Consider the following 25534-nt stretch of genomic DNA (forward strand, 5'->3'; position numbering starts at 1 on the left):
TAAAAAAAACACAAAGACACAAGAATATGAAAAAGTCTCTATATTTATTCTCTATAATTTCCAAACTAAGTTAGCTAACAGAAAAAAAAATGGTATGGTATTGCAAAGAGTCACGTTCAAACACATTTATTGTTCTGCCAACAAAAGTTCATTGAGGGGTTGTTCACTACTCCCAAGCTTGGCTTTTTCCACAACCTTGTATAACATGTTTCAATCCCATTGATATGGTGCTTCCAAACTAATTCCATGTACTGATCCAATGCAGTTCTGCCTCTTCTGGGTCTCATTCATAAGGACAACGCACCATTGTGAAACATTTTAGTCTGCTTTGACCGAATGGACTCTCAGGAGTTCTAATTCAGTTTGACAACTGCACTCCCGTTTTGAGATCGTGAACATAGCTGTGATTTCAAAAAGAGGGCAGCTTTGCCTTTTCTCCATGTTCTGCGCACCAGTTAAATCATCAGAGCAGGGACAAGTGGGTATCAAAACCATACATCACATCAGTGCTCTGCAGAATCCTGAAAATAGCTGCCAACAGAACAGCAGAAGGACAACACACACACATACACACACACAGGCACACACACATACACACTTATGTTATTGACACTGCCAGACACACTCACCCAAAATAAGATTAAGAAATAAGCAAAGTATAAAAAAAAATAAAGAGAAACGACAAGAATAAGTATTTTCATTCACGTCATTGACGCCACCACTGTACACATTCTCACACACAGCACCAGTAGGCTGAACTCAGGGGGGGGGTTCAGAGGGAATCTTTCTGTGGCCATATTCACAGAAAAAGAAAAATTGTTTGGCAGGAAAAGAAAGCCATGTCATATAATGGGGAGGCGGGCTTTGCAGCACTTTGTCTAGATTACGATCTGATAAACACAGACCACACGCATTCCAAAATAAAAAGGATACAAAATGTCCTTGGCAGCAAAGACTACTTTTCCCAGAAGGCCATTGTTGTCTAGATGAGCTCCATGCAACCTGAAGGCAGTTGAGGAGAGTCTTAAAATGGCTTCCTCTCTTAGCACTGTTGGATGAGGAGTCTGTGATGGAGTAAGAGAGAAGAGGGAGAGGAGAAGAGGGAAACTTGGTTGCTGGGTTTACGGACACCCAGCTGACTGAGCTGGCTGCTTGATGGGAGAACGAGCGGTTTAGTCATCGTCGTCGAAGTCCTCCTCATCGTCATCCTCCTCGTCGTCATCCTCCTCACCCATGTAGGACATGGGGGTGTGGCCGCGTGAGCCGCTGTTGGAGCTAGACGCCGCCCCGCTCGCACTGTGGACGACGCAGAGAGGGGAGGAGTTAGAGCCTGCGTCCTGTGGCAGTCATTATTGCCACCGTGTCGATCTGAGAGAATTTGATAGTGCTTACACCTATAGGCAAAAACCCTGACTAAGCCAATTTCTACCATGTTGCTTACACCTATCCCAATCCTCTCAGATCTACACAAGTGCTGAGCAGGTTAGGGGCAAGGGGTTGATTTGGGACTCACCCACTGGTGTGATGGCGTCCGCCGTTAGAAGACGACGCTCCTGTTAGGTAGACGTTGCTGATCGGGCCCTTGGCCATTTCTGGAGGAGAAAACAAGGCAACTCATTCAGATATCAGATCTTTTTCTGACATTCTTTAAATGTCCCTTGAAGCATTGTGTGTGTGTGTGTGTGGGGGGGGGGGGGGGGGGGGGGCTGGTTTCCCCAGACAGATTCATCTGCGTCTGCTCCTTGATACTGACCAGTGACATAGGGCTCCAGAGCTTTGGGCACCAGGCTGCGGGCCACCTTCAGGTCCTCTGGGGAACACTTGCCCACCTCCAGCCCACAGGCCATGCCCATGCGCTTCAGCACCTCGATGTCATCATGGATCTCAAACATGTTGTCAAAGTTGAACAGGTACTCAAACCTGAGGGGAGGGGGAGGGAGAGAGAGATGGGGTTTGGAAATTATTTACTATATAACTTCTGCAAAACAGTGGTAACCTGTGCTTTGCTGTATAAGACAAAATCAAAACAAAACACACTAACAAGAATCACCTTTACCATGCTTTATGGACATAATGAATATCCCAACAGGCCAGGTTCCTTAACCACCACCTCACACACACACCCTTTCTCTGCTTACTTGTCGTTGGAGATGCTACAGTCGATGACGGTCCTCTTGCTGGTGTTTATGATGATGAAGGGCAGGTTGATGACAGAGTTGGGGGGAGGAGCTCTACCAGCCTGCTGTTCCGCCTGCCGGTTCCTCTGCACCAGCCTCTTGAAGGCAATTTGCTGAACGAGCAGCAAGCGGGAGCGGGAAAGTCCCAAGGGACAAGAAAGTCGAAATTAAATGTTAAAAACCATATTGGACCATGTTGGATCAGAGTGATTGAGAATATGTTGATGGCTCTTTGTGCATCTTCAATGTGCTTTGCACACACACACACACACACACACACACACACACACACACACACACACACACAGCTGACTGATTACCTGGAGAATGAGCTCTTGGAGTTGAGACTGTTTCTGCTTGATCCTCTCCAGCCTTCTTTGTCTTTCCACCTGATGAGGAGAGCATGATGATGGGTTGGTATGACAACAGTGGGTGCGTGTGGCTCCCTCTCTCACCTATAGGTTCTGGCATTCCCGTGCAGAGTTGTGTGTGTGTGTGTGTGTGTGTTTCCTCCCTGTCTCACCTCTAGGTTCTGGCACTCCTGTGCAGAGTTGGTAGGAAGGCCGATCCACTTGATCTCCTTCTTCTCTTTGGAGATGATGTTCATGGCCATGAGGACGTTGAGCGCGTCATACACACGCCGACGGATGTTCTTCTGGTCGTACACATGCTGGAGAAGGAACACGGAAGGGTCAGAGGTCAACAACTCACACTCACCAGAAACGTTGGGTCGCAACGGCCTCCTGGTGGGAGGATGGAACACTTCATTTGGTGCGTGGATTTGACTGCTTTCTATAGGCTGTTGTGTTGGTGGAACGCCACTCTGATTGGTTGATTCTCGACAATGGACTGGACACTGTGGATGTTGGCTCACCGATTCGCCGGGGGAGATGAGCTGGTCGTTGGCGCTGAACTCTGCCACCAGCTCGTCTGCCACCTCGTTGTAGGTGGTCACGCCTTTCTTCTGGACCTTCTCACACACCTTCATGGAGAAATGCCGCAGGCCCTTCCCGTTCTTGTCCCCCTTCTTACCACGCTTCCTGGAACACAGCCAATCAGAGACAGTTAGAGGGGACCTATCCCGACTATAGAGAGACTCTCATCTCTGTACTGAGAAACCAGCCAGCCGCCGCTGCCAAGAAGTGACCCAGAGTGTGTGTGTGTGTGTGTGTGTTAATAAGAGAGTGTGGGGGTGTGTGTATGAAAGGGTGTGTGTGTGTGTGTGTGTGTGTGTGTGTGTGTGTGTGTGTGTGTGTGAGAGTGACTCACCCAGTGGACCAGGGCGAGGCATCTGGAGGCTGGCTCTGGGGGCGGTACTGGGCGCTGGGTGTGTGGGGGCTGCCCATGAGCAACCCTGTAGAGCCACTGGGCCTCTGAGGAGTGCCCACCACCTAGGAGAGAGGACATACAATCACTATGCAGAAAAAAACATCAAGTATTTCTTTTGTTTTTTTTACCTTAAAAGTTAAGAAGAGTATTGCTTATATCTGTGTATCCTACCAAAAGCCACAGAACATAATTCAACCTGCTGAAAGATGTGGAAAAGGGCGAATGAGGTGACGTGTGTGTGTGTGTGTGTGTGTGCATGCTGGGGGGGATTCTCCAAGCAGCAAGGGGTCTCACTAGGTCAAAAATAGCCACCTTCAACCACCTTCACTTAGGCAGAGACAGGGATCATGCTGCTCTGAAGGAAAGTGTGTGTGTGTGTGTGTGTGTGTGTGTGTGTGTGTGTGTGTGAGTGTGTGTGTGTGTGTACTGTATGTGCCCGTCTCTATAATAGGATGATAATGGTTACGAGGTCTGTTATAATCCTGCTGACTGCAGCGTCTGTATCTGTGATCAGCTTACACACACACACACAGTTAATGGATAGGCTAGGGGCTTTGTGGCCATGGAGACAAGCTGGGGGTTGCTGCTGTAATACTCGCAGAGGGAGCAGGCTGTAGGAAGAGCCTTCCTTCAGGCTGACACATGGACCTCCTCCTGTCCCAACATCTACCCACCTGCTTCTGGCTGCGTTAGTTTGATATCCTGTCGCACTGGCCAGGGGTGAGTTCCCCAAGAGTTTCTACAGAAATTCTATAATCTTTGTATGCTATGGACGTCAAGATGAGCCAGGTAGTCCAGAGCTTTCAGGAGGCGCCTCCCTGGCGGGTTAGTGGAGTAGTCGCAGAGTAGTAGTAGTAGTAGTATGATGTTGTTGAGCCTCACCGTGTGTGGAGCGATGTTGACATTGGAGGGTCCCAGTGTTTTGGGCAGCAGCTGTTTCCCCACGGTGAGGGAGGTTGGGTGGACCGCTACCAGGGATAGGAGACCTGAGGGAAGGACAGGAACAAGACTTTTAGAAAACACCAAGTCCCCTGTAATAATCACTACTAATCTACGAGAGATACAGAACAGAGAGATTCATGTGCTAGTGTGTGCGCACACACACACACATACACAGACACACACAGACACACGGTTTTGGAGCAACAGTGCTTCTCAATACGAGGCCACACTGCCCTCCTCTGTTTGACAAGTGTCACTATCTACAAAACTCAGACTACTTATAGTGCTTGCTGCTGTACTTTTTCCGCTGTATAGTATTGGAGGCCAAAACAACAATGTCCGAGGCCTATCTTAAGGAATATATGTAGGGGAACCCCAGGGCTTTACACACTTCAGGGCCGACCCGAACCATACTGTGCTGGCTCGGATATTTCCCTTTCACATTGTCCTTTCCAGCACTGTTTCAACATCTACTGTGGAGGCCCAGTACAGCTCAGCTCGGCCCTGTAGTGTGAAGTAGGGTCCCGAGTGCTCTCTCTACCCACCTTTGCCAGGGCTCAGGTTCTGGTCGATGAACACCTTCAGCTCTCCGTTGGCACCAATCACAGCAGCCTGCTGGAGACAACAATAAAAGAGAGTTTCGTCACCACCACAGCGTTGCCATAGTAACACAGTACTACAAGAGTACTACAAACTCCTGTTTCCTACACCGGCCAGCAGCAGGCTTTTTAGTACCTAAAGCAGCTGGACTGACCGGACTAAATGGATTATTGTGTTTGTTTACTCTGTGTTGTGGCCCAGCTCCATGGCAACCTTGATTATGCCACAAGTCCATCTGTGGCTACTTTAGACCAGTAGCAGAGTGGCAGCTTGTACAGAAGTTACCCTATGCTTTAGAGTGAAGAGCTTTCTGAGGGTCAGTTGCAAACAACAAAAATCACAATAAAAGTTGTTTGTCGGGTAATAACATGGCCGTGGAAAGCAGTTCTTTTGTCGTGGTTTCAGCAAAGTACATAACTAATTAAGGAAGTAGATTGTCGTTCACAGCAAATTTGCCTGTACCACCTCGACCACATAGGAAGTGTGTAGGGTGATGTGCCAATCAATGGTGACATTTAAGTCCATCACTACCCTCAACTTCAGTCAACTCAGTTTGAATACTTTGAAAAAGGATCCTTCCCCATCCCCCCCTTTCTTGAGGCAAACCATGATCTAACCACAAGTGGATAGGTAAAAACAAATGTGCCACCACATGACTTTCACCAATCCAGTCATGTCAGATCAAGGATCCTCCCAGCATGAGAGGATGGATGGATGGATGCATTCTCAATGTATTCACACCATCAGTGTCTTGTGGTAATCACCGAAAACCCCAAACTTGCTCACATTTCAACCACTCTCTGCTACAAGGATTTCCCTTGATTCAATGGCAGAATCAGTGCAGAACCAGTAAAGTGTCAACCAGTGAAGTGCCATTAAATAAGCCTAATATACTGATATACATTCCATTGATTGATACATTGGATGTACATTGGTTGAATATCGTTGTGGCACAGACAACATTGGCTCAAAACTCACATCCTTGGCCATGATCTCTGCTCCCAGGAGGTTGGAGATGAAGATGAGGTCTTCTGAAGGAGGATTTCTTTGTGATGTTCAATGGTGGCTTTCCTACAACACAAAGGGATAGGGAAATACTACAATCTTTTCTTTCATTTCCATAAAAAGGCTCTCTGGCTTGCTGCATCCTGGAAATGACACACACACACACACACACACAAACCTATGAAAGTTACATCTGTGTGTTGGCACTGAAAAAAAACACAACTCGTATTGCACATACAGTACACAGTGTTCTATGGAAAAGCAGCATATATTCATGCTTATACAACAGGTGTAAGGAGAGGAGAGGAGAACTTTTCTGGCTGCCACAATAAGACTGTACAACTCTGGGGGATGTTAAATCATACTAGACTGTTCTTACTGTATATAATGTTTCAGATGTCTACTTTATTTTTATTCTATTGTCACTTTATTTTGTTGTTGTTGTTGTTTGTGATGTGAGCTGCTGTAACGCCGTAATTTCTCCTCAGGAATCAATAAAGTATCCATCTAAAAGTTTGGGAACGCTATCCTCTGGGGGAGACAACATTCTAGTAGGCCGCAAATTGATTAAAACCTTCAAGTCTTCAAATCCATTGTTTATCACATGAACCATACTTGCTCAACACCCAAAGCAAATAGCACCTAAGGGACCCGGAGAAGTTAGATAACCATGCAGAGAACACGATGACCAGTAGAAGCTTCCTAAGCATATAATAATACAGCTATTCTGTTCTAGAAGCGGGGCCCGCATGATTGCGATCTGGCACCATCGAAATACTATCAACAGGCACAAAACAAGACTTCCATGTTCATTGCAATAACCACACTTATTGTGAAAACTCGCTAGCTAGTAACACATAAAACGCGCTTTAGCTACAGTGAATTGTTTTTGTCGTTTACCCATCTATGAACAAATGCATTTGTAGCCAACTTCCAACTTCTGATATTCTCGCTAAAATGATATTCTAGCTCTAAAAGAGTAGCTTTATGTTTACGTTAGGAAAATATATGCAGCTGCATAGCTTACAGACGTAGCTAAATGCGAAAAGGTTAATGAATTAACCTCATCAACTACGGTCGTTCCCTCGTTGTTATTCTTGCTTATCAACTCCTCGTATTGTGTAGCCTAGGAAAGGAAGAGGAGGTCTAAATGCTTCCACCGAACAGGAAACAAAAACTAAACAAAAATAATTAGCTAGGAACCAAAATAGAGTTTTAGCTATAACTTAGTATTGCAATTTCAATCGCATGCTCTGATCTTGTTGCAAGTGCAACAGTCAGCATAATTAAATTATAATTTATTGATGCATGCAAATGAATTAAACTTGTTACACTGCCACCTAAAAAATAGTCAGCGATTACTCCAGCAAGATGGTCGTCTAGCAAGCTTGACAGCTGCTGGCTAGCAGCAGGCAAGTTTTCAGCAGCCCTAACGTTACCGTAGACTCCATAATATTGCTAGCCATCCATCAGGCCAGGGCTAGCTCGCCCTAGCCGGGCCGTCTAAAATGAATGTGCTGAATGAATTTGGCGAGCTAACTAGCTTAGCATCTCCGTGCGACACTGTAATGGACAATAGTGTCTCTCACGGTCCAGTGCACTTAGCTAACACATTAGCTTCATAGAGAACGCCATGTTCTGTAGCAAGCTATCCTGATTGATATATTGAAATTAAGCAAACACATTTGCTTTATAAACCAAGAACACATGGCTAAGTCAGTGACTTTCCTGCAATGACTCAGAGCAAGACATTTTCACTAGCCGCCGCACCAGACTCGAGCGTGCGGCGCAATACATTTGATTGACAGCTTTGCTAGTTAGCGCAATGTGCCCTGGCAAACTAAACCTATCGAAAACTTACTTACCGTCCAAATTTCACTCTATTTTCTTTTTTCATAAATCGATTTACGGAATATAACCGGATGAATTAAAGTCACTCCCTTAGAGACAGAGGTGACCGATTGTCCAAACTCGTCGGGATCGCTCGATCTCTTCGGCAGCTGGGACTCGAGAAGTTGTGACAGCAGACAACAAACTGAGCTTGGCGGTGTCCTTACTGTGAGGCCACCGATTGGATACGCGCGATATGATGTCATCACGCTGGAGCCCAAGACCACAACCCCCAAGCCTCCCCTATCAAAACATTTCACGTTTGGAGTCCTTCACCGTCTCTTGTCCTAAATAAACTAATAAACTAAATAAATGCTGTTGAATAAGTTCTAAAATGCCAGAAAATGTTACGCCTGCCTGTAGTCAAGAAAAATACATATGAAATGTTGTGCAACTCAGTACAGCACCCCTTAAATAACTGAACAGCCAATAACCAATAACTATTTTTTTTTAATAAATAAGTGCATATTCCAACATTTTGAAAAATACATGATTGCATTGTGTTGAGTAATGAACAAACTCAACCTATGACAACTAAATGTAAAATGAGATTTCTTTGTGCTTGGCATGAGTTCCTCAGTTAATATAATAATAACAATTATATGCCATTTTGCTGACTCTTCCAAAGCGACTTACAGTACAGTCATTTCCATAGACATTTATAAATAATCTACTGCGTAAACCTCTGACTAACATGGGAAGGAATATCCCATCCAGTTGACACATCTACATGGGACATCATGATATCATGAAAAAGAGCCTCGAGCTACATCAGTCTACAACAGTCATTGTAACGTAAGAAAATAACGAATGTTTTACAGCATCAAATGCCATAGGAGTGCAATAACGCATATGTAAAGCCCTGACAGTATTTATTGGTCTGTGTTTGGTTAGGATACTGACAATCTTTACTTGCTTAACATTGAAATAAACAGTAGTAGTTGGAAAGTTGTGCCCTTTTATGTCTTTACTGGGAATGAAAGTAGACTCTGATTAACTAACTCAACAGGGCAGTTTCCCAGACACAGATTAAACAAGCCTACTCCTGGGCTAGAGAGCACTTTTAATGGAGACTCTCAATTGAATAGGTGTTAAGTAGGCTTAATCTGGGTCCGGAAAACATGTCCTATGTAAGATCATGGACTCACTAATCAGATCAGGTCTTACTCCAAGATTTGGTCCAGATGAACCTGACTCATAAATGTCTCCACCATCAATGTGATGTTACAAATCAAATGGCCTTCCCATCATTCTAAATTGCTGTCTGCTGGGAGTGGGCGGGGCCAGAGAGCTGGCCAGGTGAGCGTCTTGCGTTCGGGACGAGGGACTCCCTTGTGGGTGGCGGCTCTCCACAGCACAGGGGCCAGAAGGAGACTCAGAGTGGTGACACTGAGGACCAGCAGGTACACCTGAGAGGGAGAAGGAGGGAGTGGATGAGTTGAGGAAACCAATGAGAGATGGAGAGCACATGAAAGAAAGAGCAAACAGTACCATTATTTTATATAAAATATGATGTAATAATATAACTTCATAGCTAGCATCTCTTGATTGCTATGTGTCAATATTATCATCTCCAAAAACATAAAATGTCTCCACAGCTAAGTTGCCAGGTGTTGACCTCTGACCTCTCTGGAGATGATGCCCGCCCGGCGGGCGCGGCTGCCCAGGACAAAGGAGAACTCGCTGACTTGCGCCAGGCCGGCCGACACAATCCAGCGGATGTGCCTGGAGCCTTGGGGCAAGATGGCCGACAACACCAGCACCGCCATGAGGAACTACAGGAGAAAGAGAGAGAGGGGGAGGGAGGGAGGGAGGGAGGGGGAGAGAGAGAGAGAGAGAGAGGGGGGGGAGAGAGAGAGAGAGAGAGAGAGAGAGAGAGAGAGAGGGGAGAGAGAGAGAGGGGGGAGAGAGAGAGAGAGAGGGGGGAGAGAGAGAGAGAGAGAGAGACAGATGGGTAGAAAGAGAGAGATTACATGGGTGTGTGAGAAGGGAAAACGCAGAGTTTAGTGGGTGAATAATTGAGTGTTGCCAACCGAGACGTCACCACCAATAGCAGAGCAAGGGAGGAGCACCACCACTGTACCTTCATGATGACCAGTGACAGAGTCAGCACCACCAGGATGGTCAGCTCATACAGCACAAAGGTCGGGAACACATGGAGACCTACCGAACAGTGGCACAGAATACAACAGACAGCATATAAGAGACAGGGTCTTCATATAATAAAGGCCTATACTATGTAGATAGCTGTGTTTGGTTTCAGTACAATGGTAGACAACTGATAACAGTAACATCTATTCCTATGTACGTTTGTATGATAGCTCAGATGGCAATAGGGAAGATCCCACTGTAAGAGAGTATCTAATGTTACTGTGTATGAAGAGTCCAGCTAGGACTACAACTACAGGTTCCATGACACTGTGTTCACAGGGAATGCTTCTGACCAATGGAGGCAAAGAAGATGATGGCGAGGAAGTCTCTGATTGGCTCGATGCAGCCCATGACCTCAGTGATGACCATGTGACCCTGTGAGGAGAGCAGCGCTCCGGCCAGGAAGCAGCCGAGCTCCATGGAAACATCCATGAATTCCGTCACCTGCGGAACAGGAGTAAAAACACAAAACGTCAAACATGGAGGTAAAAATATATATATAATATATAATATAATATATAATATGAGAATAATATATATATATATGAGAGAGTTATAGTGGATATGAGAAGTAGGTGGAAGAGAGGAGATGAGAGGGGAGGGGGGGCGTATGTATCCCAAGGAAGAGGGGATGAAAGAGGAGGGGAGAGCTGTATGTATTGCAGAAAAGAGGTGGGAAGAAAGAGGAAAGGAGTGTACCGTCAGCATGAGAAAGACAAACGCTGTCATCCCCAGCACCAGGATCTCCTTGTTGCCCTTGCTCTCTGTGTGCAGCTTCTTGTAGAAGGGCCCTATGAGGAAGGACTTGAGCAGCACACACAGCAGCAGCACAGCAGCCAGGGAGACCAGCACCTGGGCTAGCAGGAGCAGCACACGGAGGCTCCCAAACAGAACACTGGAACACAGAACACTAGCTTTAGAACACTGGAATACAGAACACTAGAACACAGAACACTAGCTTTAGAACACTGGAACACAGAACACTAGCTTTAGAACACTGGAATACAGAACACTAGAACACAGAACACTAGCTTTAGAACACTGGAACACAGAACACTAGCTTTAGAACACTGGAACACAGAACACTAGAACACAGAACACTAGCTTTAGAACATTGGAACACAGAACACTGGCCTTAGAACACTGGAACACAGAACACTAGCCTCAGAACACAAAACACTGACACTGGAATTTCACCTAACACAATTTTCACCGAATGAATGCATGTTTCGGGACGGTTGAATCAGACTGTTCGTGTCTGTGTGTGTAACCAGCTGCCCGAACATATAATTTACACAAGGTGCGTCTGAATGTGTTTGTGTGTATGTGTGTGTGTGTACACATAGACACAGCTGCCTGGGCTTTTACACAGGATATGGGTCGGCTCTGAGTGGGTTTATCACAGGATGAACTAATTAACCCTCACCTCACCTGTCTACGTCTCCACTGGACGCCTGTATGAGGGTGGGCATGACGGCAATGAACAAACCCAGCTGGACATCCTGCATCACTAGCATCCCCAGGAGAACACTGCTGTAGTCCAGCTCACCTAGACACACACACACACACACACACACACACACACACACACACACACACACACAACACACACACACACACAACACACACACACACACACACACACACACACACACACACACACACACACACACACACTTTAGTTAAAGAGAACATTAGAAATCAAGTCTAAATCTCCCTCCCTCTCTCTCACTAACACACACACACACACACACACACACGCATTTTGTAGGTGGCACACGCACACGCATTGTCAGATAGGTACCTTCCTTGTCTCCGCGGCTTCCCCCAGCCAGAAAGCGGGACACCAGCGGAGTGCTGGACAGAGACAGACAGCTGGAGATGAAGACGGTCTGGGTGGGTCGGATATGCAGGACCTGCCCCCATAGCAACCCAGCCCCCACCATCATCAGACTCAGGTAGCAGGAGCCCTGGACAGAGATCTTCCACACCTGCAACATACACACATAAACACGTTAAACACACACAAATATGCACATACACACACACACGTTAATGCACACACACACATGCATACAAACACACTCTCACATCAAATACACACACACCTCAGCACACCACATCTTAAATGGAGGTTTGACATTTTGGCAGTTCATGTTTTGCATTTGCTCAGATTAGTCAGATTAACACATCGATGCCATTTTTGTGTCTCTGTGTGCAGTTTGAAGGTGGTTACAGAGCTATTGGTAAATGCCTTGGCACAATGAATGGCAGTCTACAGGAACCACTAGTCAGCTCCACTCAAAAGCAGGGGCCTTTTAACTACTCAAAAGCTGTGTGGTATGTTTGTGTATTTGTGAAAAATATAAGATTTAAGCATCAGTGTTAGGTTGTGTGTACCTTCCGGACACGCTCAGGGGAGAACTCCAGCCCGACCACAAAGAGAGTGAAGAACACCCCCAGCTCTCCCAATGTCTCCACCTGGACCATAGACTGCAGAGGGAGGGAATATCAGTATGACAACATCAGTTGAGTCAGGCACACACACACACACACACACACACACACACACACACACACGCACACGCACACACACGCGCACACACACACACACACACACACACCTTGATGCTGTTGAGGCCAGAGGGGCCTAGGAGGACCCCACAGATGATGTAGCCAAACATGGGGGGCAGTCCCATCAGGGTGCACAGCCAACCACACGGCAGAGACAGCATCACCACCGACACCAAGTCCTGACCAATCACACACAGAAACCTCAGTCAGACAGGCAGACCAAAGTAGTCAAACAACCCAAAGGCTGTGTCCTGACTTGAGATGGAAGGACATGGCAGGGACAGAGCAGTGACAGCCAGATCAACTATTCTATTTCAATTTCAATTCAAGTTCTAAGTAAAAACTACAGCTGAAGTGAGGCCCAGGGGTGAGGGGTTAAGACGCTGACCTTGATGAAGTGGTGGTCTGCGTGGGGCATGGTGGAGTCACGGGGCTTGGTCAGAACATACTGGTTGTTCTGGGAGTCAATGAGCATGCTCAGTCCCAGGTCGTCCTCCACCTCTCTCCCCCTGGACAGGTTCTTCCTCTTCCCTCCGTCCTCCTCGTCCTCCTCCACCCTCAGCACCGCCTCTATGTTCGCACCCTTCATCTGCACAGCAACAGGATCAATAGACTGGTGACATATCGTTCATTTGGTGCGGAGGCCTACAGATCAATCTCAACAACACATTGGATGTCAATATGGACTCATGCCTATTGAATCTATTCAAATCCACTGGAGTGTCAAGGGGCCTTATTATTTCTGGACAGGGCCTTAAAGATGTTGGACCAATCCCTTTGATACATACATTAACTCTGGTCTGACCCACACCTGTTTGTTGTAGTCGAAGGCATGGTCCTCTATCTCCTCCTCCAGACGGTCAGCTGCCTTCCTCACGTCCTCCAAGATCTCGTCCAGCATGGACAGGGTTTTGTTCTGGGCCAGGGCGCTCTTCAGTGCCTCCTGTTGGTGCTTCTCAGCAGCTACCAGCTCCACATACTCCTGCTCCTCCTGCCAGTGGAGTGTCACACAGAAGCACACACACGCACACACGCACACACACAAACATATTTTACATGGTGTCAGCACACACAAAATCGTAAACAAACAACCCCCCGCCATGTCCTCTGGTCCATCCAGATAGTGGTGGTGTGTTCTGCAGAGTAATGCTGCTGCTGCAGTCCCCACTTGCCCCCTACTCTGGGCCTCAGCCAGTAAGAGATAAGAGAGAGCCTGTCTCTCCAGCTGTGGTCAGGGTATTTCTGTCCAGCTGTGCTACCATGGATACCAATTTCCCACCTGTCAATCATCCACAGCACATCAAGAAAAGCCGGACCATTCATACACAGGTAGTACTACAGGTATAAGTTGTCCTAAGGCAAAGACCTAGGGTCAGACAGGCACCACTCTTCTCACCATCAGAGATTATTCTGCAAGATTTCAAATTTTGGGAAACAGGCAAATCAGGTCCAACCATTTGGAACTTGTTTTCACCACACCAAGTTAAGTGTGACAAGAACTACCAACTAATTAACCTACAGCGTTATACACTACAAGAGCTGATGGAGAACATTGTTCTTGGTTCAGACAGCTCGGTTGGACATGGAATTGCTCTGGTGCCTGATACACAAGTAAAGTGCATGTGCATTATTTTCTTACAATTCTAAAAGGACACATTCTTCATCCCCTGCCCTCACCTTGATGGGGCCTCCCTGAGGGCTTCGAGCCTCTAGCTCTCTTTCCTGTCCTTCACATTCCTGATCTAGTATCAGCTTACCAGTCCCCAAATGTTAACTGTAACCATAAGGAGGTAGCATATAAAACTGACTATATCAGCATGTCTGGGCCCTCACCTTCATGGCTGCCTCCCTGAGGGCCTCCAGCCTCTGGCGGCTGCTCTCCTTCATGTTGACCACGTCCCTGTAATCTCCCTGCAGCGCCCTCTGGAGACCCAGCACTGCCTGGAACACTGAGCGTTCGCTCTCATTCAGCTCCTTCTGGAACACCTCTAGAGTGTGCACCTGGTCGGAGGAAATACAGTAGTAACGAGACAGCCATCCTGGAATGGACAAGGTGAGAGGGTAGTGACTAGATGGCCATGCTGGAACAGACAACAGTGCTATACCAGGGTGGTGATCTAGGATCAGCTTACTATCACCAAATCCATTAGTGGTAACAAATCCAAAACTGACTGAAGATCAGTGCATAGAGGCAATTTCAACCCACAGAAATACATACCTGGAAGAGCTTCTCTGGCTCCAAGAGGGCCCGGTCCCGCCCAACAGCGACGGCTGCCACGGCTAACTTCTTGACCGCAGTGTTCTTCTGCCTGAGCAGGCCGGCCAGCCGCCTGCAGTTCTCCGACACCCAGCTGCGGCCGTGCGTAATCGCCGCACCCCGGCCTCGGTGAAGCTTGATGGCATGCTGAGCCACCTGGTCCCGCTGCAGCGCCCCCACTAGGCCAAGGCACAGTAGTGCACACACAACCCGCATCCAACTTCTACTGTTTCACCTTCAGAGAGAGAGGGTAGGGGGAGAGAGAGAGAGGAACTGTGTGTACGGCTGGAGGGTCAGACATAAACAGGCAGTAAAATAGCTATTTGGTTTTGAGAGAGATCTGGAGGGAGAAAAAGAAACAGTGAGTAGGGACTAGAGAGAGAAAAACTGAAGACAGAAACAGGGAGAGAGAGGTTGTGACAATGTTTGTCTCTCCTAAAAACACAGACTCAGTTTGACAATTCTTTACTTTGCTTGTTGAGCTACACAGAGAAATGTGTTCCCTAGGTGGGGCCCATACTTGAGCTGCTCAAACAAAACCCAGGCAGGTACAATAAACTGCTGAGGCACACCTGTATCCAGTGACCTACATGTACACAACTCACTTACCTACCTACCTACCTACCTACCTAACTAGGTCTGCCACATGGCAGCTGACAGAGGTACCTCAGGAGAGAACCAGATACACTGAACCAACAATAAAATGGAGGCTTATGACTGCAGCAATGGATAGCCTAATGCATAAACTGCTGGCCCCACAATGAAATAGCCTACATGTAGACATGAATGCAAGGCAGTAAACATTCCCTGAGTTAACAATTTTCTTATAACATTAGTGGGGATTATTATCAACTACCAAGTGATCTGTTTATCATTTTAGGAGAGAACAGATCTGATATTGCATACCAGGCTGTGTTACCATGAATGAGGTATGACAACATACCATCACTTCTTACACTATGACTTTGTTTGGAAAAAACAATATGTTCCCCATCTCGTTATACGAGCACAGTACCTTTGTATACATGAGTCAGGGTGAGTGTTGTTGATTTTCCAGACCTCCCTCAGTTCCTTCTGGAGTGAATCAGCCACTACTACTCTGTAATCAATGACACCACTGTTAAGGACTCCACTAGGTGTGTATAACATGCGTACACACACGTACACACACACACACACACACGTACACACACACACACACACACACACACACACACACACACACACACACACACACACACACACACACACACACACACACACAACTGACATATTGATTCTCTTAACACATTTCTTCCATTCTTCCACTGCATGTACACATTGGAACACAAACACACACTCATTACATTAACTCCACTGTTTATAATGATGAGGACAAGTACAGAAACCATTCATTCACTAGCTACCAAAAACATGAATATTATACTTAGCATGGAATAAATGTTGATGTCCACATATTACGCTATTCGTTTCATGCTTGTATTATTTCGTGGCAAAATAAATACGTAAATCTTGTATACCTGCTGCTGTGCTACGTCGTCTTCTCAGCTCAGAACTCCACAGTAAATGAGGGAAACAATCGTGCTCTTGTAATGCCACCCCTCCCCAATCGCCACATAGCTCTCTAGCCAAGGTTGAGCCTTGAGGCAGGCATTCAACTACACAGGGCGACAAAAACTTCATGCATTTCCAAGATCCCTCCGGTCGACTGCAACAAACAGCCTTCGTCTGTCAGGTAGGTATGCATTATGAGTGCAACACATTCGCTTGTTTATTATTGGATTGCGCTACTGCACTTTACAAATTAGATAATTGTGTGTCGGTCAAATGTTTAGCATTGTTATGGCTACAATCTTGACAGCTGTCAAACCAGCTTGCGCTGGCTAGCAGAATGTAGCTAAGCTAGCCAATGCTGCTAACTAGGCTAGACGGCCGTGAACTTTCCTCAAACTTCTTCAACATTGCCAAAAAGCGTCTTAAACATGAGACATTGAAGACGAATATTTCATAACAATCATGACACCTATTAATCAAGTTATTTTTTTAGCAAACACGATTTGTAATGGCCGAATAAATGTTAAAATTAGTAATTTCTCTTCACTTCCGAAACAAATCGGCTTGATATCTGCACTGATATCTGGGATATGTAGTTTAAGTGTAATGTTTTTCATAATCAGTTCTTGTAACTAGTAAAGTGGCTGCTGTTAGTTACTTAACTGAAATAATATCTAACATTTCCTCTGTAAATTGTTCTCAATTCGACGTCCGTCAAAGTCCACAGTTTCTGCTAAGCTAGTCAACAACAGCATTGGGCAATTCAAACAAGTGATCCGATGTACATGTTTTTCTCATCATGCACTTTTTATGAAACTTTATACATGACATAATTTGATCCGCTCCAACCATGTTTGTTTGTATTTCATAACCGGTACAATCAAAGTAGACTGACTAAACAAGGCCACTGAAATGCCTAGAACTACAAATCCCATGTTCTGACCCTCAAAGTTTCCCGTACGGTAGCGCAGTTGTTGCAGGCTCCCGCGCAGGCGTACAAGGGGCATTGGATATCAAGTTGGCAAAACAGCGGGTGATAAAATGGTAGGTAAGACCAAAATGATAAACATAAACTTAGGAATAAACCCCTGGGACGAAGTGTAAAGCTGGAAACATGTTTGGGGTACGCCGTGGGGGCTTGCGGAAATCGGGAAACGGGGTGTCCTCTGTCAGTGTCGCATTGCCAGTGTGTCGTTCACTGTTGCAATTTATGAGGGAAATGGAAGGTCAGTTGTTGGTATTTTGAGAGCGGACACCCGCACTTGCGGCACGTACCTTTCCCTTTTTGGTATGTCGCCTATGCGTTGGGGCAGAGCACAGGGGGGTTGTCCAGAATACACCCAGCTTTGGGAACTGGGTCGCGGCGAGAGACTGCGCTCTCAGTGCGCTTCCAGCTATCGGGCGGGTCAGGTCTGCAAGAAGATGCAATTCTCACGATAGCCATCTCGGACACCGAGCCACTCTTGTGATTTGACGGGACCTCGCTGTATATTACCCCTGCTGTTGTTTACATGAACAAACGTTTGTTTTTCAACGTGCACCAACGTAATGCCTTGCAGTTTGTGATGATTCTTTCACAGAGCGAGTCTTCCCGTTAATTGCGGCATGTTTGCACCCTGGTCTTTTTCGTTTTGACAGCTGTCAACATAATAACAACACCGATGTAACAACACCCATTTCAGATTGGTTGTGCCCTGCACCACCTTGCCATCATTCACATACATTTACAGTGTTTTTGGACGTGCATGGTGTGCAGCAAGTTTACAGTAAAAACATGTTTAAATGCCTCCAACTTTCCTTAGTTTGTCTCCTGAAAGACTTAGACCATCCTGTCTAAAAATGCGGATTTCAAGCAATTTATGTAGATTGGTTTGTGGAAGGCACATGCACACCTGTAAATGTTCAACCATATGTGTATGTATGTCTTGCAGCATAAGCTGAAGTCGTCGCAGAAGGACAAGGTTCGCCAGTTCATGTCCTTCACGCAGGCTGGGGAAAGGACGGCTGTGTATTGCCTCACGCAGAATGACTGGAAACTAGAGGTGGCCACAGACAACTACTTTCAGAACCCAGACCTCTACTACAAAGAATCCATGAAAACCTCAGTGGACCGCAAGAAGCTGGAGCAGCTCTACAACCGATACAAAGGCAAGAGGGGCTTTAAACCTGGGTACCAGTGGATATAGGAGGGTGTAGGCCTATACCGTGTAGTCTTACTCTTGCTATACGAGCACAGTACCTTTGTATACATGAGTCAGGGTGAGTGTTGTTAATAAAATAAACATTTAATGAGAGAGAGAGAGAGAGAGAGAGAGAGACGTGTGTGTGTGTGTGTGTCACTTCTGTGTATGTAAATGTATTTGTCTCTGATTTTGTGTATCCTCCCTGCAGATCCCCAGGATGAGAATAAGATTGGCATCGATGGGATCCAGCAGTTCTGTGATGACCTCACTCTGGACCCGGCCAGTATGAGTGTTCTGGTGGTGGCCTGGAAGTTCCGGGCCGCCACGCAGTGCGAGTTCAGCAGGAAGGAATTCCTGGACGGCATGGCGGAGCTAGGGTGAGCTTGGATTTAACAAACAAACTCTTTCTGGCTATATTTGGTTGTATCAAGAATGCTTCTGTGATAAATGCAAAACATACTTGGCATGGAGATATAAGTGAATGCTTTTAGGGCGGTGGGCATGCTTCTCTCTCTCTGTGTGTGTGTGTGTGTGTGTGTGTGTGTGTGTGTGTGTGTGTGTGTGTGTGTGTGTGTGTGTGTGTGTGTGTGTGTGTGTGTGTGTGTGTGTGTGTGTGTGTGTGTGTGTGTGTGTGTGTGTGTGTGTGTGTGTGTGTGTGTGTGTGTTTTATCTCTCCTCACACCCTGTCCTATGTCTCCTCCAGCTGTGACAGCCCTGAGAAGCTCAAGGCCCTTCTCCCCAGACTAGAACAGGAGCTCAAAGACACGGGAAAGTTCAAAGACTTTTACCAGTTCACCTTCAACTTTGCCAAAAACCCCGGCCAGAAGGGCTTAGGTAAGTCTGAGAAGTGGACAGAGGGGGGGAGAGATGGATAGGGAGGGAGGGTTTACCCAGAGTTTCAAACTGGGTCTCTGTGGGGTGTTGGGTGGGAGGTGGTGTGATGTGGTGATTATGCGTTGGGAAAGACAATTCCATTACTTCTAATAAACTTTTAGTTATGTATACTGCACATTTTCTGTCAAATTAACTTAGATTGAAGACTTAGGTTCCCTGACAGTCTTGAAGAGAGGGTTTGGTAAATATTGCGAGCAGATGGAGAGGTTTAGGCAAGCACACTAGTCCAGACCGGTACTGTGAGGGAGCTGTGTTAGCCAGCCACACCTCACCCTGGTGTGGTTTTCTTAACCTGGGCGTTGAATTCCTCTGGGGGCATATTGGTAACCAGTTGTGGTAGTCTACTGTACTATAGACATCAGGGGAGGCTGGTGGAGGTAGAAATTGGAGATACCGGTGATACCATTCCGTCATTCAATTCCATGCATTATAATGAGCCCATCCGCCGATTTCTACCTCCACCAGCCTCCTCTGGTAGAGATATTATCGGAAATCAAATATGTATTTTGCCCAGGTCTGTCTCCTACCCCAATCCGGGGTGCATCTGAAATCCAAACTAGATTGGTACCTACTGGTCCATGATCTCACCCCACCAGGGGACCTTGAGTTGGCTTGTGGGCAGGTGGTGGGGTGTGAGGAGTGAGGTTTACTGATGGATGATAGACAGATCACATCTGAAAAGGGACAAAGGGGATTTCCCTGGATAGGAATTATGGTTTGTTCCTGCTGGGCTGGTGTGTTGGCATGGCAACCGGAGTGTCATTTGTCTCTGTGTTTGGTTGACCCAGCTATGTGACTGGAACACAGTAGGCCATTGTCCAAACCCATCTGAGACTGAGCTTGCCTTTCACGGTTATGCCACCCCCTCTCTTTCTCTCTTTCTCTCTCTCTCTCTCTCTCTCTCTAATGTCACATCAATTCAACATACTCCAAGGACAACTTATGTCACCTGGCATATAAAAACACAGCAGAATGCTTGAATGAATGCAACAATATATCGATGATGTCATGCCTGTTGATGATGATGATGATGATTGCGTATGTGTCTCTTTTCTTTCTGGAAATTCATGTCCCACTAATATGTGATGAGGCATAGCTTTCAGTAAGATCATTTCAGTATGATCAAATCTCTCTCTCTTTATCTCTCTCTCAGACCTAGAGATGGCTGTGGCCTACTGGAACCTGGTTCTGACGGGCCGTTTCAAGTTCCTTGACCTCTGGAACAGGTTTCTACTGGTGAGTGTGGTTAATCCAAACAGACCAAGGCAGATATGGGAGCTGAACGTACAGTTTTGTATTGTATTATTTTGTATTTGACTTTAAATGTCAAATCCTTACAATTCTGTGCCAGACCCCACATTGATTATGTACATATCTGACACATGGGGGGTGTTAAAAGACACCTTTTCATCAGGCACTGAATTATTTGTGATAGTATCCTCTCTGTCATCACCTGTCCTGTTGAGAGGCTTTTAGCCACTATTGATTACTGATAAACTCTCACTGTTGTCCTGATCTAATCTTTTATTAAGGAGCATCATAAGCGATCGATTCCCAAAGACACGTGGAACCTTCTCCTGGACTTTGGCAACATGATCGCAGATGACATGTCTAACTACGATGAGGAAGGTGAGCTATGGAACGTTCAGATTTCACACTTTTGGACCTGTGGAACCCATGCTGCATTCAAGTGCTTCTCGGAAATAGGACACTCAGAAATGTCCCACAAGGATATTAGCGTTACTATCTCTGAATCAATCAAAAGAGTGTCTATACGAGAGCTCTCCGGGAGATTGAAGTCGGAATGTTTTGAGTTTCAGAGAAGCACGTGAACGCACAATTATACCAAGCACATTCAATGAATGACCTGTTGGTCCACTACGACACACTTTCAAGCATGTGATCTTTTCTCTCCGCAGGTGCGTGGCCTGTCCTCATAGACGACTTTGTGGAGTTCGCCCGGCCAATCGTAACAGGAGGCAAGCGTAAAACCATATAGGCTCCGCCCAGCTCCTGGCAGGGGCGGAGTCTGCATCTCCATTTTTTTTGACTGAGAGGATTTTTATACACAAGAGCCAAAAAGAGACTACAAAACAGACTGTCTGAGCTTGTGAGACTGTGCTGCCTAACGGGTCAGAGAATGAGGCAGGGGAGCTATTTAGACAGCCAATCGGAAAACAACAGGAAGGAATTTATTATTCTTTTCTTTGTTTTGCGGAGTTGTTGCTTCATGCGGACTGTCAGCAGGGGTCGTTGTGGGGCGGAGTGTGCTCTGCTTCCCAGCCGCTGCACGGAGTGGCAAGGTACTTCCCAGCATCCCACACCAGCAACCATCAGTGGGTGTGGCTCTAAAACTGGTGCTGTGATTCCACCCCCTACCTGCAGCCCCCCTTCCCTCCCTCCCTCTCTCCCCTCCCTCCATCCTAACGTATGACCCAGGGGCGAAAAACAGCAAGAGAGGGAAGGAGAGTTTGCTTTCTGCAGACGCAGATGGGGGGATACAGTGGGACGTCGCCTCTTTGATTGCCAACGGTGAATGAAATAGGATGTTAGATTCTGCATGTTTTTGTAATTGAGCATCAAGCAGCGTGGACGAAAAAAAAAAATCCATTATCATCATCGAGCGGTGTGTGTGTGCGGCTCTCCTCCAATCACATCGAGAGCAGCGTGGTTGCCATCCAATGTTGTCGTCGTCATGTGTAAAATCTGCTTCAACTTCATTCTAACGTGTAAAGTTACTCATTCAGTTTTATTGTAAAACTTTCTGTGAAGTTCAGATCCATCATCCACTCTCATTGAGCAGTGAGTGTAAATTATACAGATCCACTTTCGTACTCAGATAGAATTGGACGGAGCAGCATGCTTTTGGGCTCACCACCAGCAGAAACACTATTGTTACAGTTGTAATATACTGTATCTATAGGACTATGTATTATAGATATATATATAGAGCTTTAGAAATAATGAATATATAATATAAAAAAAATACATAATGACATTTATAATCATCAGAGAAAAGAATTTGAAATGCGTATGAGGTCCTCAGTTTTATAACGCCTCTGCGCGTCTTTTCTTTTTTTAATTTGTTTTGTTTGGGGTGTAACATGTTCAGCGCCAGAGACCGGCTCCTCGACTGTTTGTTTGGTGTTTCAAACCATATCCAGGTCTTTTTCTGTTGTTCTTGCCAACTTCACACACTGCACTGATCGACACTTTTTACTTTACTTTAAGGAGACAAGTTAGGAGGGGTATATTTTTTTTCCAAGCAGAAATGCACAGCAAACACAACACGTTGCGTTTATAGGTATTCAGTTTACAGCATCATGGTTTAGAGTTGAAACCTACATTTTTATTTTCACGAGCGTTTGCACCCCAGTTACTCGTTCTTAAGACTTAAAGATCTGTTTTTAAGCTGTTTTCTTTTTTTTGGTTTTATTTTGTTAGTCATGGACGTTTAGTAGCCTAGTTGTGTGTGTGAAGGCTATGATGTGGAATGGGACTGTTTTATTACATGAGACTTGAGAAGCCACCTCTACTGCTCTCAAATAAGGAACACACACGCTTGGAACGCCTCAATACACGTGAAAAAGAAGTTGATCCCTGTCATGCTAACATATGTAACAGCAGCACTCAGGTAAAAGTACAGTACTTCTCTCCGTTTCAGTTTCACTGTTCAACTGACATTAGTCACAGTGTTGCTGTGTCAACAGTCTCATGTTCTTTGTTGTCCTGAGACGGTGAGTGAGTGACTCTGTTTTCTTGACAATTAAGAGTCACTGATATCACTCTGACATAAACGGCTTGTCTGACTGGTCCGTCTGTATTTCAGCAACTGTTGTTCTAATAGGTATCTTGATCTTCAGTGGGCAGCCTCAGGGCTCGTTCCAGGTTGACTACTGTACGTTGTAGATGCCTGAAAAAGTCTCCCAAAACCTGGATAGGTGTTTTAATAACACAAGCTAACCGCACCGTACGATATAGCAATCTGACTTTCGGGCTGTACAGTCGATGAAGTAGCACGCAAGCATTGGTTGCTGCGCGCCTAGCTAGTCGACCCGGGGCGTGCCCTCACTGTTGCGCTGTCTGTCACGTAGCAGTTCTCCGTTTTATTGTCAGAATCATAGAGTCATATCTTTAGAGGGCGTATGTGCTTAAAAGCTAATAGCAAGTGCCTTCTCTAGGGAAATAACTCTATGGTCAGAATAGAGAGAGAGAGGGACTCTTATCTTTCTCCCTGTGGTACTATGTGCTGAGAGGTGTCCAATGTGTTGACTGTGTGTTAGTCATAATCAGCTCATGAAATCAGTATTATTTCCACTGTTCTACAGAAACTATTGAAAAAGCATTTGTCAGATTTCAAGATGGAGACAAACAGTACATGACGTTTTGTTTTTATTCTGGCAAAGGAAGGTCGTCAATAAAGCATGTTGTTTTTAACAAAGCAGAACGATTTTGTGTCCATTATTTCTAACACTCGAGTTGATAACAGAAATAGAGTTTCTATCATATTATTAAAACATTCAGACGACAAAGTCGATTACCAAATCTGAAAAGTATTTTCTTGATTCCTCACATCCTCTCTCCTCACATCCTTCTCTAAAAACATTGGAGGAAGAGGTCTGAGGCTCCTCCTCCAGGAAGTGTTTGAGGAAGTAGGCGACGAGAGAGGAAGTGAGAAATCAAGGAAACACTTTGGAGATTGACCCTATCTGTCTCCATGACGATGTGGAAACATGTGAATATAGCAGCAGTTGACACCTATCAGGTTGCATTCCTCCCACACCCCATCATGATTAAAAGCTCTGCTCCTCTCTGCTCTGCTCCTCTCCTCTCTGCTCTTCTCCTCTCTCTGCTCTTCTCTCTGCTCTGCTCCTCTCTGCTTCTCTCTTCTCCTCTCTGCTCTTCTCTCTGCTCTGCTCCTCTCTGCTTCTCTCTTCTCCTCTCTGCTCTTCTCTCTGCTCTTCTCTCTGCTCTGCTCCTCTCTGCTTCTCTCTTCTCCTCTCTGCTCTTCTCTCTGCTCTTCTCTCTGCTCCTCTCCTCTCTGCTCTTCTCCTCTCTGCTCTGTCTCCTGTTACTCTCAGCAGCTTTGGGAGATGAAGGGGGGGAAGAAGACTAGAGAGGGCTAGGGATAGAGTGAGGTGAGGATATGAGGGAGCTGTGGGGAGTGGGGGGAAGGATGAAAGAGAGAGAAGACTAGAGTGGGGTGAGGATAAAGGGTGTGTTCAGAGAGGTTAGGATGACAACAGACTGTGACTATAGGGTGAGATAGGGCTGTGGGGGTGAGTTGAGGGAGGTGAGGGGGCTTTGAGGAGTGTGAGTGATGAAGGAGGGGGAAGGGGTGATGAGGGCGGGGGGGGGGGGGGGGTGGGGTTCAGGCCGAGGGGCTGGCTGGGTAATGCTCCATTCTTATCCGTCTGGAGGGGTGGGAGGGGTGTCAACAGTTATCACTGGTTCTGGACCAGCTGACAGTCGGGTAGCCACCTATCCAGCCTCTCCACCCCCCCAGGCCCTCCAGCCAGACCAGCCCTCCAGCCAGACCAGCCCTATGGGGCCACGGGGATTGCCTTTTTAGGAGACACCTGATCGCAGCCCAGCCCTGTGCGCCGCACACACAAAGAGGCTGCTACTGATAAGACTGACTGTGTGTGTGTGTGTGTGTGTGTGTGTGTGTGTGTGTGGAGGGGGGGGGGGGGTGGGGGGTGATTAGGTCGAGAGAAGGCTATATGGGTGGAGAGAGAGAGAGACGGAGAGATATGAGGTACCTCTTTATCCAGTGCAGGACCCACCACCAGAGAGTAACACTAGAGTGTGAGAGCGTCTGTGAGTGGTGGATCCCCTGAGAACAGTGGGCCTGGGCTGGCCAATAGGAGCTAGAGGCTGGGTTGAACTTGTGGACAAGTGTCTTTGTTTGAGCCATTTCACGTGTGGAGTATTTAAGTGTTGTTTAGTCTCTGAGACTGTGTGTCTTCGCTCGCGTG

At 46.4% G+C, this 25534-nt stretch overlaps 3 protein-coding genes across 8 annotated transcripts; 1 reads left to right on the forward strand and 2 right to left on the reverse strand.

The window, feature by feature from the left end:
- Nucleotides 1-31: 31 nt before the first annotated feature.
- Nucleotides 32-8059, reverse strand: tfdp1b (transcription factor Dp-1, b). 4 transcript variants are annotated; one of them, XM_083691323.1, is made up of 12 exons: nucleotides 7919-8059; nucleotides 6027-6119; nucleotides 4994-5060; nucleotides 4389-4492; nucleotides 3447-3568; nucleotides 3052-3217; nucleotides 2701-2847; nucleotides 2498-2566; nucleotides 2139-2290; nucleotides 1754-1920; nucleotides 1514-1592; nucleotides 32-1296 (listed from the first exon to the last, which is right to left on the reverse strand). In XM_083691323.1, the coding sequence occupies exons 2-12, from the start codon at nucleotides 6036-6038 to the stop codon at nucleotides 1173-1175; spliced, it is 1209 nt and encodes a 402-aa protein (XP_083547449.1). In that variant the 5' UTR covers nucleotides 6039-6119; nucleotides 7919-8059; the 3' UTR covers nucleotides 32-1172. The 4 variants fall into 4 exon arrangements, with proteins under 4 accessions (XP_083547449.1, XP_083547447.1, XP_083547450.1 ...); XM_083691321.1 differs by having other exon boundaries at nucleotides 4994-5063; XM_083691324.1 differs by lacking the exon at nucleotides 7919-8059 and adding an exon at nucleotides 7117-7167.
- A 320-nt stretch (nucleotides 8060-8379) lies between these two features.
- On the reverse strand, nucleotides 8380-16584 carry tmco3 (transmembrane and coiled-coil domains 3). Of its 2 annotated transcripts, XM_083691478.1 has the most exons (15): nucleotides 16446-16584; nucleotides 15941-16024; nucleotides 14887-15160; nucleotides 14502-14669; nucleotides 13480-13659; nucleotides 13057-13257; nucleotides 12719-12847; nucleotides 12495-12587; nucleotides 11899-12085; nucleotides 11526-11643; nucleotides 10794-10989; nucleotides 10388-10538; nucleotides 10027-10106; nucleotides 9569-9718; nucleotides 8380-9352 (listed from the first exon to the last, which is right to left on the reverse strand). In XM_083691478.1, exons 3-15 carry the CDS (start codon nucleotides 15139-15141, stop codon nucleotides 9191-9193), a joined length of 2070 nt encoding a protein of 689 aa, XP_083547604.1. In that variant the 5' UTR covers nucleotides 15142-15160; nucleotides 15941-16024; nucleotides 16446-16584; the 3' UTR covers nucleotides 8380-9190. The 2 variants fall into 2 exon arrangements, with proteins under 2 accessions (XP_083547604.1, XP_083547605.1); XM_083691479.1 differs by lacking the exon at nucleotides 15941-16024 and having other exon boundaries at nucleotides 16446-16471.
- Nucleotides 16585-16591: 7 nt separating this feature from the next.
- Nucleotides 16592-23991, forward strand: dcun1d2b (DCN1, defective in cullin neddylation 1, domain containing 2b). 2 transcript variants are annotated; one of them, XM_083691480.1, is made up of 7 exons: nucleotides 16592-16660; nucleotides 18411-18627; nucleotides 18871-19039; nucleotides 19366-19496; nucleotides 20710-20792; nucleotides 21089-21185; nucleotides 21476-23991. In XM_083691480.1, the coding sequence occupies exons 1-7, from the start codon at nucleotides 16607-16609 to the stop codon at nucleotides 21553-21555; spliced, it is 831 nt and encodes a 276-aa protein (XP_083547606.1). In that variant the 5' UTR covers nucleotides 16592-16606; the 3' UTR covers nucleotides 21556-23991. The 2 variants fall into 2 exon arrangements, with proteins under 2 accessions (XP_083547606.1, XP_083547607.1); XM_083691481.1 differs by lacking the exon at nucleotides 16592-16660 and adding an exon at nucleotides 16694-17523.
- Nucleotides 23992-25534: the final 1543 nt, after the last annotated feature.

This window comes from Argentina silus (genome assembly GCF_951799395.1).
Source record: "Argentina silus genome assembly, chromosome: 19".
Classification (NCBI taxonomy): Eukaryota; Metazoa; Chordata; class Actinopteri; order Argentiniformes; family Argentinidae; genus Argentina; species Argentina silus.